The following is a 16,181-nucleotide window of genomic DNA, read 5'->3' as shown; positions in this document are numbered from 1 at the left end:
ACTTCCACACAGCTCGATTTTTTGGAACTTCTGGTTATCTATAGTTTTGAAGTAGTTGTATTCCTTCTTGGTTGTGGAGGGAGATGCAGTGTGTCTGACTAGGCCTCCATCTTGGCTGAAAGTTGAGAAAGAGATTTTTGTTGTTTCACTTACTTATGCACTCATTGGTTGATTCTCATATGTGCCCTTACCAGAGTTCAAACCCACAACCTTGGTGTATGGAGAGAATGCTCTAACCAACTGATCTACCTTGGCAGGCTTTATTGAATTTTAAAATTATTATCTAAATACATGGGAGAAACTAAATTGTGAGCTTTGCCATGCTTTCAAGTGTGTTTGAATCTAAATATTTTTTTTAAATAGCCTTCTGAGCTGATTTTGTTGCAATTCTGTCTTAGAATAGATAGCCTGCCATTCAATGTCCCTTCCTGCTCTGTGACTTTAGGATTTTTAACTGGCACCTGGCATCAGATTTTCCACACAAAGCAAATATTTGAGATGCCAGAGTTTCTAGGGGTAGTAGCCATTCCTGCCCTCTTTTGAATGAATGTTGATTGTATTCTTACCCCAAAGTTCATGCTGCTACATGGACCATTGGGAAATAGACAGTTGAGGAAGGGATAATTCAACTCTATCAACTCTTACACTAGTTCTTCAATAGGCCTTTCTGCATTCCTCTGTGGGATACAATATATAACCATCTATTTCAAATTCATAACTAAAATGTTGAGGTTTTAGAAGCTGAATAACATTGCTACTCTATTTTATGATATAAGTTTGTCTCTAGGCAGAACTAACAAAATTAAGATAGAAATAATTAACCAGAAAGATTTTAAAAATTGGCTCTCTTTATGTTAATTATGATGACTACTGCCATCATTCCTGGATTTTAGGTTACCTAAGAATGAAACAAGTTACTCTTGAATACAACTTGAAAGAAGCAATAAATAAAACTAAGACTTTCAAAGATATATTGACCTCTGTCATGTGTAACATTAATTTATAGAAAAATATTCTTACAATTATGATGTTTGTTTCTAGTATAGATTTTCTAGTTTCCAAAGTTAATTTGACAGAGGCAATTTATTTCTTTGACTTATTTCCCTGGTGCTATGCTTCCAGTTCATGTGGTTCCCACTGGGGAACAGTAATACCTTGAGCTGAGATTTCATAGGTCATCATATGGGCTTCCCTCAAGAGAGGTTTAAGCATGAATGGGAATGTACCACATAACTCATTCAATTGTACTATAAAGATCAATATCACAATCAAAACCAAAACTATCAACAAATCTCTAAATACTGTGTAAATGAAAGTGATACACAATTTATAAAAGGATTTCTATAATTAAAATACCGGGATATAAATTAAATCCCTCTTTGACTTCAACTGTTATTAATTATGGTTTAATCTAAGCATAATAAATTACCATCTTAGAGACTCAGCTTCTTCCTCTAAACTAGAAGTATCTATATCATAGGATTGTTATGAGTATTAAGAGGCAATACATACATAAAGCTCTTAGAATGATGTCCAGCATATAAAAACCAATCAGTCAAGGTTAGCTATTTTTACCTTATTCTGCTGCAAGAAAGTCTTCCTCTCACTTATAATGCTTTGAATACAGCAAAATGCCAAGCCTTTCCTTAGAGCTTCCTGGTGGTGTTCTCAACACTTTTCTGTGCTTCTGAGCCTCAAAATAACATTAGCATTAAAACTTGCACTTGCTCCTTACTGGAGTATGATACTTGGGAGGATTTCAGAGATACCCAGGGTATGTCTTGAAGCACTGTTATTAGATCTTCTTTCTTGCTATATCTTCTTCTGTCATGTCCCCAGAAAAATTTATTTCCATTGTACATAATTCTATTTCAGCCTGCACTTCAGAGTCAGCTCTTGTATTAACCTCTTTTTATAACAAAATAAACAATTAGGTGAAATTTTCAGGGCACTAAAAGACCTAGAGATTGCAAAGGGTACTATGTAGTCCCTTTTCTCTAAGTAAAACAGCATTATGGCAATATTCAAGTACTTCCACCTGGCTGAGGGATTACTTCTTTTCCATATACAATAGTAGCAGCTGTAATAGAGATCATGATAATGACTACAACCATTACTAAACACTTACTCCATGCTGAGCACACTTCTGTCAGGGAAACTCGCATCTTACATTCACATTAACCAGGATGACCAACTCCAGTTCCTCTCGGTTTGCCTGGGAGTTACCCATTTTTAGCACTGCCAGTTAATTCACAGAGAGTTTGTGTAACTTGCCCAAAGACATAAAGCTAGTAAGTAGCATAGTCTAGCTCTAGAGTGTATGATCTTAGCCACCACCTTGGAGCACACTGGACTTTGGAAGAGGTGTCAGAGCTATTGGCCCTAGAATGGCTTCATAAGGGAGGGATTTTCTAGTCCCTGTGCCAGGGCAGCATCCAAGATTTTTTATTAGCTGAAGTTAATGGGCAAATCTCACTCTTCAACAGCAGCATAAAACCACAAGCTGGTGCAATTCCTGAACAGTACTAACATAAGAAATATACAATCAATCATACATGCACCAAAAGACACTGCATTCCACTGTGTGTGATTAGGTGTCAGCCCTCACGTGCAAACTGACTCCACATCCTCTTCCCTTTATTACCTGACTCTTACTAAGACTCACTTTTTGTTAGGACAAGATGTATTTCTCCAGCTGAGTCTTCTCATTCACTGAAGTTTTATTCTCTATCATTACTTTTTACTTATTGTAAGATTACAAAATTTTACATTGCAACTCAAATGTGCAGAGAAAATGTACCATCATTTCATCTAGAATTCATCATAAGCAACTAATCATAGGGTTGTGAGGAAGGAAATTAAGAGTCCTGGTTTAATTAATCCCAACTGACCATTTGAGTAGTACGTTTAAGAAACAATTTCTTATTTGGATGAAAATGTTCTTTCTCTTACCCTCTCCCATGTTTATCTCCCAAAGGTGGCATCTGGGGGCATAAGAAAGTGGGTTCTGTTTCCTTTTGTTGGTAGAAAAGCATTGTGCCTGGGGGTGGGGGCAGGAGGGAGTGTCTTCTTACCTAAAGGATAATGTCCTTTGCTTGCGTGATCACCCTCTCCCAGCTGGCACTCACAGCTGGAGTCTGGGATGGCGCAACTTTTCATCCAGGCACTGCACACACGGGCAGGATCATAGCTCTACCTGGCCAATCTGACTCTGCCTCAGCACCCATTGTGTCCCCTTCTGAGACCTTGCTTAGACTATTCTCTCTGCAGTTCACTGTGCAGTCTCTTTTCACTCCCATGGTGATTTCTCTGAATAGCTGTCCGGCAAGAACCTCAGCTTCTTCCTCCTCTCCTATCCACAACTGAGGCAAGGGGTGACGCATGAGAGCTGAACCTCGGACCTCTTCTGGCCTGGTTCTGTGCTTTTAACTAAGTAGGCTGCCCTGGGCTGGTACTGAGAGCCACCTGGAAATTGATCTCCTTCCTAAGGGTCACAATGCCCTCGGTGTTACTATAACTTATCTAATGTGCTCCCCGTTCCCCAAGTCCAAAGATGGGGAAGTCAGGACACACTTCTAATGGCTTCACACTTGTCTCTTTCCTCCTCTTTACAGTCACTCCAAACAGCACTGAAAATTTTTCTCTTTAACTTTTTCTATATTATATTCTTCTATCAACCTAATAAATGACCTGGCTGCCTATCCCTCCACACCACAGGTCTATAATGTTAAGTCCTCCATGTTCAGGGATTGATAGACTAAAGGGAGATAAAGGAACTTAGACTATTCTTCCTCAAGACAAAACTTTGTTTGCAAGACTATTGACTTGCTGCATAATTCAACCCTGGCATTTGAATTCTATCTTACCTTGGTCTTTCTCCTTGGACTCCTGAAATTATTTAATGTTCAGCCCACCACCACATGCTCACCTGACTGCCAAGCAGATAGAGGCTCAAGTGGATTAGGGCAAACGTGGTGAACTCAGGAAGGCAAAAAGAGGAAAATATATTTAAAACTATAAATATTAGCCCCAATTGCATGGTCAATGTGACATTATTTAAATTATCAACTTTTTCATTGTATGTAGTTTTTTCTTCTTAAGTTATATATGTAACACATGAATTTAATCCCCTAAGGAGAGAAGTACAATAATACAGAAACATATGAAATAAAAAAATACATGCTTCCCATGCCCAGTCTCACCTCTCAACCCAGAATAATCACTGTCAATGGTTGATCTATAGCCTTACAGACATTTTCCCCACACCCTTATATAAATATATATAAGGTCTGTCCAGAAGGCATTCAGACATATAACATGAAAAATAGAGACACTTATTGAAGAAGATACAAGATACAAGAAACATTGTTCATAGGACAATTATGCCTCAGTCCCCTTCACAGCAGGCACCTTGGGACCTCACACAGCTCTCCCACTCACCATCAGCTGCCCCCTTGTATTTGCCTGAATCTTATCAATGGTCTGAAATCTCTTCCTTTTCAAAGGAGATTTTAGTTTTGGGAAAAGTGAGAAGTCACAGGGCATCAAATCTGAGCTATAGTGGGGCTGAGTGACCTTGGTGATTTGATGTTTCACCAAAATACTCTGCACAAAACGTGATGCATGAGTGGGCGTGTTGTCGTGATGAGGCTGCCAATCACCAGTTGCCCAGAGCTGCAGCCTTCTGAATCATCCGAATAGTTTCCACAAAGGAACGTTCAAGCTTAACACAAAATCCGATGTGGATTTGTTACTCTACTTGCTCAGTCATTTTGAATGTGACAGCCACACAGTACACATGTTCACTCAATGGTGTCTACTGCCCCCAGTGACTAGTACAGTGATGTCATCATTTTTCATGCATGGAGCACATTCCAGTCTGCTCCTCTTGGCTGCCAGATTACCTTGATGTCACGCAAACAATCCTCATTACATTAACAATGGCTGGACTTTTTCCAGACAGACCTCGTATGCGTTCCTATGCCAATACATAATTTTGACTTGTTTTTCCAAATAATCAGATATTGTACACCTATGGTTTGTACATTTCTGAATATACAATTACCAAATTTCTCTTTGCTTTTCAGAATTTTGTCTTATTAAAGCAATCACTTGTAAAATAACTTGATTTCATTTTCTGATGACTCAAAACAAAAGCATCTGCACAGTTGTTTAACAACTGGCTGAAATTGTTGCCATAAATGGGAAAAGAGCATAGTACTTTTGCTCTGGGTGGGGATGTTGCACACATGTGATATGGCCAGTAGCCAACCAGCTGCTAAGAAGGGAGCATGTATTTCTCAACCAATAATGTCATAAATAGTACTTAGTGAAAACAGGACAAAGTCTTCTTTCTCATTGCCCTCCTGCCCTAATTGCTTCATCAAATGAGAAATGTTGTAGTTTTTCCTTAAGCACACATTAGTTCAACAACTCACATTTCTGGGAACCTACTATAAAAACCAAGCCCCGGAAATATCAAGATGATTAAAGCAATGTCTACTCTTGAGGACTTGTTTGATATGGTTTCAAACAGTCATTTCAGAAAATCATCTTCGATTTTGAGAATATAATTTTTTTTTACCTTGGAATACCTTTTCTTCTGTTTCCTACATCAAAGTTAATGAGGTAATTTCTTTTTAAAACTTCTGAACTTTAATTTGGGAGTGACCATACAGTTTAGCCTAAGACAAAAATATATTTTACAAATCATGTGGAATTAAAGCTTGGTAAGTGGTTCACGCTGGCTTGTAATGCCTTCCTCAATTTTTCAGGCAAAATCAAAGGTATTTTACTCCTATTATGTTTTACAAGTAATAAAACATTTTAAAGGAAAAAAGTATTTTAGAGTGATAAGCTTGTTCTACATTTTTCCCCCAACTGTAATCTATAGTTGACTTCAAAAACATGATTTATTTTACCTACTTTGGAAAAGATATCATCAGACAAATTACCAGTTTCATTTCCTCCTACTTTTTTTCTATCTAATTTAGGATGTTTATACAGTTAAGTGGCAGTGTTATTTATTCATTCTGGGTCAGTATTTTGAATTCCATGTCTTTGAAATACATCAAAGAATAATTAAATGGAAGGTGGAAGAAATGGCTTCAGTGGTTCCTGTCCGGCTAGTGTCAAGCAGGAGGAAATGAACTCTAACAGACCCTGTTGCCATCTGTCCTGTATTGAGGACTGAGAGCAAGTCCTGGTAGCCCTGGGCAAACACCCAACCCTGCTTTGAGCAGTCATCACACACATGTTTCTTTGTGTGCCTCTATAGTCGCTCATCAAATCATATAATTTCAGAGCTAAAAAGTGTTGCAGTTCCTCAAAAAAGTATACATAAAATGTGATCTGGCAATCTCACTTTCAAGAATATACCCCAGAAAATGAAGTCAGAAAGTAAAAGAGATATTTCCACACCCATGTTCACAGCAGCATTATTCACAATAGCCAAAGGTAGAAACAACACAAATGTCCATGGCAGATGAATGAGTAAACAAAATGTGCTATGTACCTGCAATGGAAATTATTTAGCCTTAAAGAGGAATGAAATTCTGATATATCCTACAACATAACTGAACTTTAAAGACACTAGGCTGGCATTTGCCTCTCAGACATTTACTGGCCTTCTCTCCCCTAGCACAAGCTGCCTAGGAAGTCTTTATCTCATCCATGACAATAGGGGATCTCTGTGGGTCAGGGGTCCCCAACACTAGACCATGAAATAAAATGGTTTTATGCATTTAAAAAAAAAAAAAAAAAGGACACTAGGCTGAGTGAAATAAGTCAGACACAAAAGATTAAATATTGTATGATTCCACTTATCTGAGGTACTTAGAGTGTTCAGATTCATTGACAGAAACTAGATTGGTGGTTGCCAGGGGCTGGGGGAAGAAGGAATAAAAGCATTATAGTTTAATGGGTACAGAGTTTCAGTTGGGGAAGATGAAAAAGGTTTGGAGATGGATGGTGGTGATGATTGTAGGACAATATGAATGCCTTTAATACCACTGAACTTTGTCTAAAAAAGACTAAAATGGCAAATTTCAGGTTATGTTTCTTTTAACCACAATAAAAAAGTTCCTTACTCTCATGGAGCTTACAATCTAATGAAAAAACGATAATAAGCAAATAAAAATGTAAAATTTTAAAAAGTACATTCTGGGTCAGTTTTTCACCCACCCCGATTTATGGATAAGAAGCAAGAGGACAAAGAGAAAAGATAATAGTCTACCCACTGTGGTCCTGGTTGTCTGCCTCCTGGGCCTAGGACTTTCTCGGTGAACCATGCTTCCTTTTTGAGATACTTCTGTGAAGCTTTATTTTCTGATCCATTTGAAGGAGAATGAGCGATAAAACCTAAATTCAAATTCCAGCACCTTTGCTTCCTGGAAGTTTGATCTAGAGATTTCCTACTCCATAAAACAGGGATAACAAGACCTGCTTTGTCAGAGTTCAATGTAATTTGTCACACCTACACCGAGGAACAAAGGAGTTGAGGAAAATTAGCTCCCTTCCTGTTAAGTCCTCCAAATGCCTTCTCTGAATTCGTTGCTTCTTTATACGTTCAGTGTGTGAATACCTTCTCTCTAGCAATGTCAGCGAAATATTTCTGTTTGAATTGAAATCCAGTTTGGATGTGAAGAAGAATGGCTCATTTGAAAAACCTAGGAAACAAGCCAGATACATTTATTTGACCCTTATTTAGCTGGAGGAGAACTTTCACAGTGTAAGTTTGGTAAATAATTCAAAACAAGAGCTAATGTTCCTCTTTCCAAAAAATAAAGCCAACTCTTTGTTATTTATCCTAGCTATAAAAAAATCAAAGCCATATTCTATTTTTATTCTTAAAAGGCACTGATTTCTAAATAAAAAGTGTATGATAGCATAGATTACATATTATATATGTAATTGACCACCCTGCGAGATGAGTTATATGTCTAGGCTCCCAAGAAGAATAGTGTATTTCTCAGATCCAATATAAATAATTAGAAAAATATACACACTTATCAGCTGATAGCAGAGCATCACAGGCCATTAAAGTTAACACCACAGCCCTCCCTTACCCTAATTCCACAGCTTTCTTCACCTCTAAGCACTCTGAACCTACTCATTTTGATTATTACCTCTGGGTTCAGAACCCTCCCCTGTTTTCTCCTACCATAGTTAAGAATAAAAGAAGCCAGTTATTCCCATTTTACAAAGGAGCTTCTCTTTATAGATTTTCCATGGCTCTTTAGACCTATAAAAAGATTTGTCCTATTATCAAGTTAGTGAATTTTGCTGACTATATAGTAATTGCATAAAAATTAATGCCTCCGTTTATATTTCTAGGGATGAACAACTTAACTTATGTGGTCTTGTTAAAGATAGACAATTTTTTTTTGGATTGTCCGTCCTGTCCCTGCAGAAATTATACACATGTTCGAGTCCATTAGACAATACGACTATGGAGGAGATAGTATCACTTTGTGAAAAAACATAGGTCTTGCATTTTAATGAACCTGAGTCCATATTCTGGTTCTGCATCTTACTTGATTAAGTCACTTAACTCTCTGACCCTTTAACCTCTTAAGTGAAAACAGAGATAATAATAAATAACTATGAAGATGAAATGATAATTATATAAAACACGTAACAGTGATTGGTATAAAAAATAAACACTAATATTAGTTATTCCACACATCAACTTTCTCTAATATTTTAAGTAATTCACACACATATATATAAACTAAAACCTTATTTTTATTTTTTATTTTGATTTGATTAATTAAGAATTTCCACTAGAGTTTTAAAATATTATTATAAAAGTATAACTCCTTTTTGAAACTTCATGATTTAAGATTCTCTCTAATTTTAGAATGTTTTCCAAAATGTTCTTTGCTATACTTTGTACATTTCTAATGTTTTGGGTTCTTTTAGCGTTTTACAACCAGGAAACAATACAGAAGGTTTTTTGTTTGTTTTTTGTCTTCCCAAGATCACAGCATAACTGGCATCTGGAATACAGCTAAAATACAAGTGTCCAAACTAATAAAAAATGTTAACATTAATAAATATCTGTATCTCTCATGCTAGATAGGACCATGTGGAGTATATAGTTCAAAATGAGGTAAGATTTCAACATCAGAATTGATACTATATTATTATATCTCATTTTCATGAGAATATTCTACTGTTTTTATCTCTGTTGCTCTGGAAGGAACCAGAAAGAGTGTAATAAAATGTTATTATTATGTTTTGAAAGAAGCCTCTCTTTGCCAAGCACCACTATGGTAGATGCTAAATACCCAAAAAATTGTTAAGAAAGAGAGAGGTGGGGGGAGAGAGGGAAGAGAAGAAGATGAAGGGAGAGGATAGAAGGGGAACAGAGAGCAAGAGAGAGAAAGAGAAATTCTGTCTTCTATAGTGCACAGACATTTTTTAAAAAGCAACTAACAGAATGAGAGCCAGGCTTGTCACTGTTATGTGGAATGGGCGTTATAGATAAGCAAGGCTAAAACTATATACATGGTAAAGAATTAGAATTGGAGTCATCTGTATGAACTTATGTTTAGCTTACTATAGATACAGATAGTTACATGTAGAAAAATTCTACATATGTATAAATACAAGTATTATGGAACACATATGACTTCCTTGCTGTTTGCTGAGAGGGCCAAGGAGCAATGACACCCCAGTAGCAACAAGCATACTGAGCACCCAGATCTTGGTTTCTAATACCATTCTCCAATGAAAGGAATGACAACTCCTCAGAGAAACAGCTGATTCTAAGATAGGGACAGGGACAGGGAACATAGAAATGAGCCAGGATCATTTTAATTCCAGAAAAAAGTTATTACTGAAAAAACAACCAACACATGCAATGATGGGGGCACATCAAATGGATTCAGGGGCCAACTGAAGGAACGGCTAATGACCAAAGCTGGAACAATCAGAGAGAAGAAGAAGAAGAAGAAAGGAGGAGGAGGAGGAGGAGGGGGAGGGGGAGGGGGAGGGGGAGGGGAGGGGGAGGAGGAGGAGGAGGAGGAGGAGGAGGAGGAGGAGGAAAAAAGAAGGAAGAAGAAGAAGAAGAAATAGTATTGAATTATAGAAAAAAATATCCATAAGTGCATACTGGTAGAATAATTGACTAACTAATTTGAATGAAATAACTGGAGGAGGAAGAGACCAATCTGTGCAGAAGAAGTGCACATAATTTATGTAGCGATTCTTCCCTCAAGGAGGTGAAGTAAACTCCCCACTCCTTAAGTGTGGGCTGTACATAGTGACTACACTGTGCAAAGTGGGGGAAAAGGAGGGGGAAAAAGAATAACTTTACAGCAGAGAAACCTGATAACCACTACCTCAGCCAGGTGATCAAGGTCAATGTCAATAGTCATAAGTCAAGTGATCACATATACTCTGACCTCTGGTTTTCCCTCCAAAATTCCATTATTTCATGGACTTAAAACAATTTTATATAGATACTGTTAATGATGGTTCTCTCATCTGATCTTCTCTCACTTCATGTAAGTCTTGAAGAAAAACAACCACTTGGGTGTCAATTATATGAGTAAACCATATCTTAATGGCCCATATGTACTACATTTACTGCCTGGAATTACCTTGAACACTCATGCCTTGTGTGATTTTTTAGGGTGTTCCCTACACTTAAAGTGCTTGTCTTCCTCACTTTTTCCAAGTTCAAAATCATAATCAGCTTTTAGGGTTCACCTAAAATATCTGCTCCCCAACGAGACAAGTTGCTCATTTCTCTGAGTCATCACTATAGTGTGTCCCTCTACTATTTCATGGACTTAAAACAATTTTTTTACAAATGTTATTTCTAGATGTTTATAAACAATGTGTATAGACATTTCTCCTAATGAGCTGTAAGCTTCTTATGAGTAGGCTCAACATCATGGCCCCTCTTGTTCTCACACAGTTTCTGACACTCATTCGTTTATTCAACAACCATTTATTGCATGCTTACCACTCAATATCATTGAATGAACAGGAGGGATAAAATTACAGAAAAAAATTAGCAACTAAATATTAATACCATGGGGAAAACTTTCTAAGCCAGGAAAGCTCTGGGAAAAAATGAGAAGAAAAATATTCATACAGGTCAGCTTTACTAAAAATATTAACAGAAATCTTCTATCACAGAACTGATTTATTTTTTCAGCCAGTGTATATGCTTCTAAGTTAAAGGTCTCTCTTCTACCAGCTTGGCCATTTAATGTGATCTGGGACCCCTGTGGTTTATGTATAGAAAGCTGGTAGACTCAGAGTGAGTAAATAAATCTAAGCAATGTTCATTTTCAAAAGAAAACATGAATGATCAGTAAGAATTTAGTGAAGGAAATAGACAAAAACTTTTTTTCAGGGCAGAGGCCTGAAGTCCAACTTGCAACTGACACACCACTGCATGGGTTCTTCAAAAAGAACTTTGCTTTGAAACTTGCTATTAAAGCAAAACATGTTACTGTATCAATGTCTACATACATTAGATTTATTTCAAATAATATTTTTGTGTTGTTCTTATGATATACTTGGCTTCTTATTTCTCTAGTATAGAATAATTTAAATTCTATTTTTCAGAGCATCAGTGACAAAATATATTTCTCATTACCTTCATCAAATAATTTCTGATAAGGGCATTTTTAAGCTGATATTGTGCTGCATTCTATTCTGAGGTCTTTTTAGGGGGCGGGGTATTTTTTTTTTTTTTTTTTTTTTTAGAGAGAGAGGAGAAGGTAGGGTGAAAGAGAGAGAAACATCTATGTGTGAGAGATACATTGATAGGTTGCCTCTTGCACGCCCCCAACCAGGGACCAGGCCGCAATCCAGGCATGTGCCCTGACTGAGATTCGAACCAGCGACATTTTGGTTCACAGGCCGCACTCAATCCACTGAACCACACCAGCCAAGGCTCTTTTCTCTTTTCTTTTCTTTTCTTTCTTTTCTTTTTCCTTTCCTTTCCTTCTCTTCCCTTCTCTTCCCTTCTCTTCCCTTCTCTTCCCTTCTCTCCTCTCCCCTCCCCTCCCCTCCCCTCCCCTCCCCTCTCCTCTCCGCTCCCCTCCCCTCCCCTCCCCTCCCCTCCCCTCCCCTCTCCTCTCCTCTCCTCTCCTCTCTTCTCTCTCTTTCTCTCTTTCTTTCTTCCCCAGAGCCAAGCTTCCTGGTCTTCCACTGAACCTTTACACTCTCTTTACATCTCATGATCCATTCACCCCCAGAGTGCAGGAATAATTTCTTATTTTAAACAAGGATATCAAATGCTCAACTCAACATTGTTTTAATTCCTCAAAACAGTTAACTTCATGAAAACTAGTTGTCTTTCATACCAATGTTTCAGAACCACAGAAAGCTGTCAATATTGTTAAGATTTCATTATCCACTCTACTTGAAAGCTTCCAAACTTTTCCTGAAACACCTGTTATGCCTTCACACCTAACCCCTGATATGCAAAGTCAGGAACTGACTCTTTTACCTTATTAGGGTCCCCATACACTTTTAATAAACTCTAATTCATTTCCATTTTTAATAGTATGGCATACTGAGTCTATTAGTTTTCAGAATGTATCATGTAAAACATCAGATTAATTCTGAAACAAGAAATACCTCTGAACTGTTAATATGACTACAGTTTCTAAGATCCCAAGTATGGCAGTGCCTAAAGCATTCCAACATAGCATCAGCTCAGTTGAGTTCCAGTCCTGCCTCTGCCACAGATTAGGCAGATTTCAGCAACTTTTCCTGGCTCCCTGAACATCAATCATCTGTCATGATATTCTCTGTGGAGCATCTATTGTGTGTCACATACCAGGGTCATAGTGCTGAACAAAGCAGTCAGAGTGGTTCATTAAGCTGGTCCTCAAATGGGCTGTTTCCTCATCTTTAAAATATAAGTAATAACACCCATACTGTAGGATTGTAAATATTAAATAGCAACTCTTACATACAGCTTCTCACTGCTTTTGCTCTACTTCACCACCACCATCCTCCCACACTTTATTGTCCTTAAATGATGATCGCATTCAGCTTCCCTCCTGAATCTCTTCAAGATGAAATGACCTTTTTGCATCAGACCAGGCCAGTCCACAGGAAGCCACACCTCTGGCCAGAGTTATTCTGGAAGCTGTCTTTGTGGGCCCTGCACAACCAAGTGAACAGTGCCCCTGGTTAATGACATACCATCCACCATCCAAAAGATGCCTGGGTTTCCTCCATCCATTTGCTTATTCTTCCCAGATTATCATTTCCAGGTGCCCAATCAAAAGGAAATGACATACTATCTCCCTTTTGATTGGAAAGAGATTTCTTGCTTCCATGTGAGTTTGCTTGGAGATTCCTCATGCACTGTTCATTACAACAAAAAAAAGATGGCTAAAACACAGCTTTTTAAAAAAGCAACTGCATGTAAATCTACATTCCATGAAATGGAGCCACTCCCCAAAACACAGCTGTTTGGAGTTATTAGTTGACAGACTGAAAACTGAAGAACGTATTTCTAAAGGTGTTTGTATGTTGAAGTATAAAGTGTAGCTTGGAGAAGAATTGAATGTTCAATGCTATGTGTATTTGTTTCTAGATTCTGTTAGAAGTTGTGTAGCCAAGTTGTTCTTCACCTGCTCTCTGAAGGGTCATTACTGCCTGTACAGTAAATCCAGTTTTATTCTCATCAGCCAAGAACCTCAGCCATGGATCCAAATCATGTTTCTATTTCAGCAGGTATGTATCATTTAAGTTCATTATGGCTCTTTAATGAGTCATGGGGTATGAGTTTATAAGCATTTTTACTGAGTTCTTCTTTGACCAAAGTTGATATGTAGGTAACAGCAATACATACACATTTTATCAATAATTTTTAATAAAGATTTTTTTATGTTTTAGAGTACTTTTCTTATAAAAAGCCCTGGATTGCTAATCAGGAGGCCAAACCTATTAACATCTATTAACAAAAAAGGAGAATGAAAGTGAAAATGTTTTTGCTAAACAAATAACAGAAAACTTGCTTGGGGGAATAGCTTCCATTATGTAGATCTAGCCTTTATATATAGTCTTTCAATCTCCAATTAATTTGTATGTCAACACAGCCTTTTTGATATTTTTTAAATACTACAATGCTACTTCTTCCACAAAATATGTGTATATAGGTAAAATTACATAATGAGGACCTTGCAACTTAACAATAATAAATTTCATGCAGATTGCTGGGGGGTAGTACAAGGGGACTAAATGGTAATGGAAAAAAAGTGCAATAAAGATTAACTCAAGAAAAATTTGAGGCAAATATTTTAGCATCAAAAGAGATTCTTACCTGGAAATATCTTAAATGCATTAAATTTTCACATAAAATTTGAATATAGATTATGAAGTGTTAGTAATAGAAGAGTTCTTAGACATCATTTTTATAGATAAGAAAATTGAAGGGCAGAATTCAGACCAATTGACTTCTGATCCAGTGGTCTTTTCATTGTTGTACATGTGTTAAAAATAAATAAATAAAATGAGTGGATGCAGGCAGGTGCAGGGAAGAAGGGGGTAGGAAACGGAATTCAAATGTTATAAGATGCTTAAAAATTAGGCCAAGTGGTAAGATAGTTTATTTACTTCTATTAATAAAACATTTCTATAATAGCCCCTACAAAAGTCATCAACCAGATAGTTATACTTTTTATAAGTAAAGGCAGCTGAATATACCAGAAAGTGGAACTATAGTAATTAAGAAAAAAACTGCTTAGACATGCCTTAAGACTACCATCTTTTTCTATAAGACTTAATAATATCTTATAGAGAGCAACTCATATTTTAATGGGATCAACTTGTATTGGAATACACAACAAAACAGCACTGATTTTTCTTCCATTTCTTAAAAGAATGACCTTATTTTTCTTTACTTACTTTACTTACAGTTTTCAAATAGTTTTCATCAGTGATTGTGTATTTGGTTTGATCTTTGGCTTTGTTCTTAACAGTTGTCAGTTTTCTGAAAACAAACCAAAAAAAACTTGCTTTTAGTTTTGCCCCTTTATCTTATTTTATTAACTTTGTCTGGTTCTTTGTCTTTCTCTTTCAGCAAAGTCACCAAAAAACATGTTTATACTGCTTTTCTTCTTTGCTTATTTTACTGTAACGGTTTCTTTCTTTTTCCGCACCTTTAATATTGTGTGACCTGGATAAGCCTTGACTTCACACTACCAATAAAAGATTTGACTAAAAGTCAATTCTTTGACTTGACAATTACAAACCCCACCTGAATGCTGGGCCAGACTCTCTTCTCCATCAATTTAACACATTCATGGAGCTCTGGAATTCACTCATTCCAGTCTAAATGCTCCTTTGGATTGGTGATTGATTAAATCAGGCTTTGCTTTTCTTTAAATGAAAAATCCTGTGCTATATCTTTCTGATAATAATCAAGAAATTCCAAGATGTATCCACATTACGGTTGCATAATTAATTTAACTGTTACTGGCTCTTAACCTTTTTATAATCTGTGGGCCACTTGGAGTATAAAATTCTTCACCTTTCCCTACTCTGTACAAGCAGCTTATCTTGATGATAATAATAACATATTTCTGGAAAAAACTTCTTAATTTTTATTTACTAAATAGAAACCTTTTGCATACAAACTAACAAGAGAGTCTCAGAAGTCAGTGTGTGGATGTCATCCTCATAGAAAATAAGATTTTATAAGACAATATAATTATTTTGTCTTACCTCAACCTAAAATATAATACATATGGTTTTATATGTATCTAAATAATATTTTATGCCCTCTGTTTATGTTCTCTGTCTCTATAAAGTCCTTCCTTTTACTTGAAATGCTTTTCATATTTATAGGCATAACATCAAAACATGCAAATGACTGTTAAATATATAATTGATTTCATGGATATGGACAACAGTGTGGTGATTGCTGTGGGAGGAGAGTACAAGGGGACTAAATGGTAATGGGAAAAAAATACAATAAAGATTAAATCAAATATCAAACAAATAAACACAATTGATCAGTGAATATTAAACACAATTTAAATCTTCCTTTGAACATTTTATTTTCATTAGCTTGAATGAAATATATATAACTGTGATTTTCTTTACATTAACAATCTTATTAAAAACACAGTCTTATAATCTAAAACTTAGAGTATCTTAAAGTTCTAGGAATACTCACTCGTTATATATTTAAGTAT

The 16,181-nt window shown here is 36.5% G+C and overlaps 1 protein-coding gene across 1 annotated transcript in view; it reads left to right on the top strand.

Moving 5' to 3' along the window:
* The window catches only part of VEPH1 (ventricular zone expressed PH domain containing 1), a 205,981-nt gene that overhangs the window by 134,621 nt on the left and 55,179 nt on the right, over nucleotides 1-16,181 (top strand). The window contains exon 10 of the mRNA XM_090272057.1: nucleotides 13,577-13,716. Within this exon, the coding sequence (XP_090128183.1) occupies nucleotides 13,577-13,716 (140 nt within the window). The remainder of the gene's footprint in view (nucleotides 1-13,576; nucleotides 13,717-16,181) is intronic.

Source organism: Furipterus horrens, unplaced genomic scaffold (genome assembly GCF_987537825.1).
Source record: "Furipterus horrens unplaced genomic scaffold, mFurHor1.1.pri manual_scaffold_1, whole genome shotgun sequence".
Lineage (NCBI taxonomy): Eukaryota > Metazoa > Chordata > Mammalia > Chiroptera > Furipteridae > Furipterus > Furipterus horrens.
Note: the sequence above shows the minus strand (reverse complement) of the source record. Positions and strands in the feature narration are given on the sequence as shown.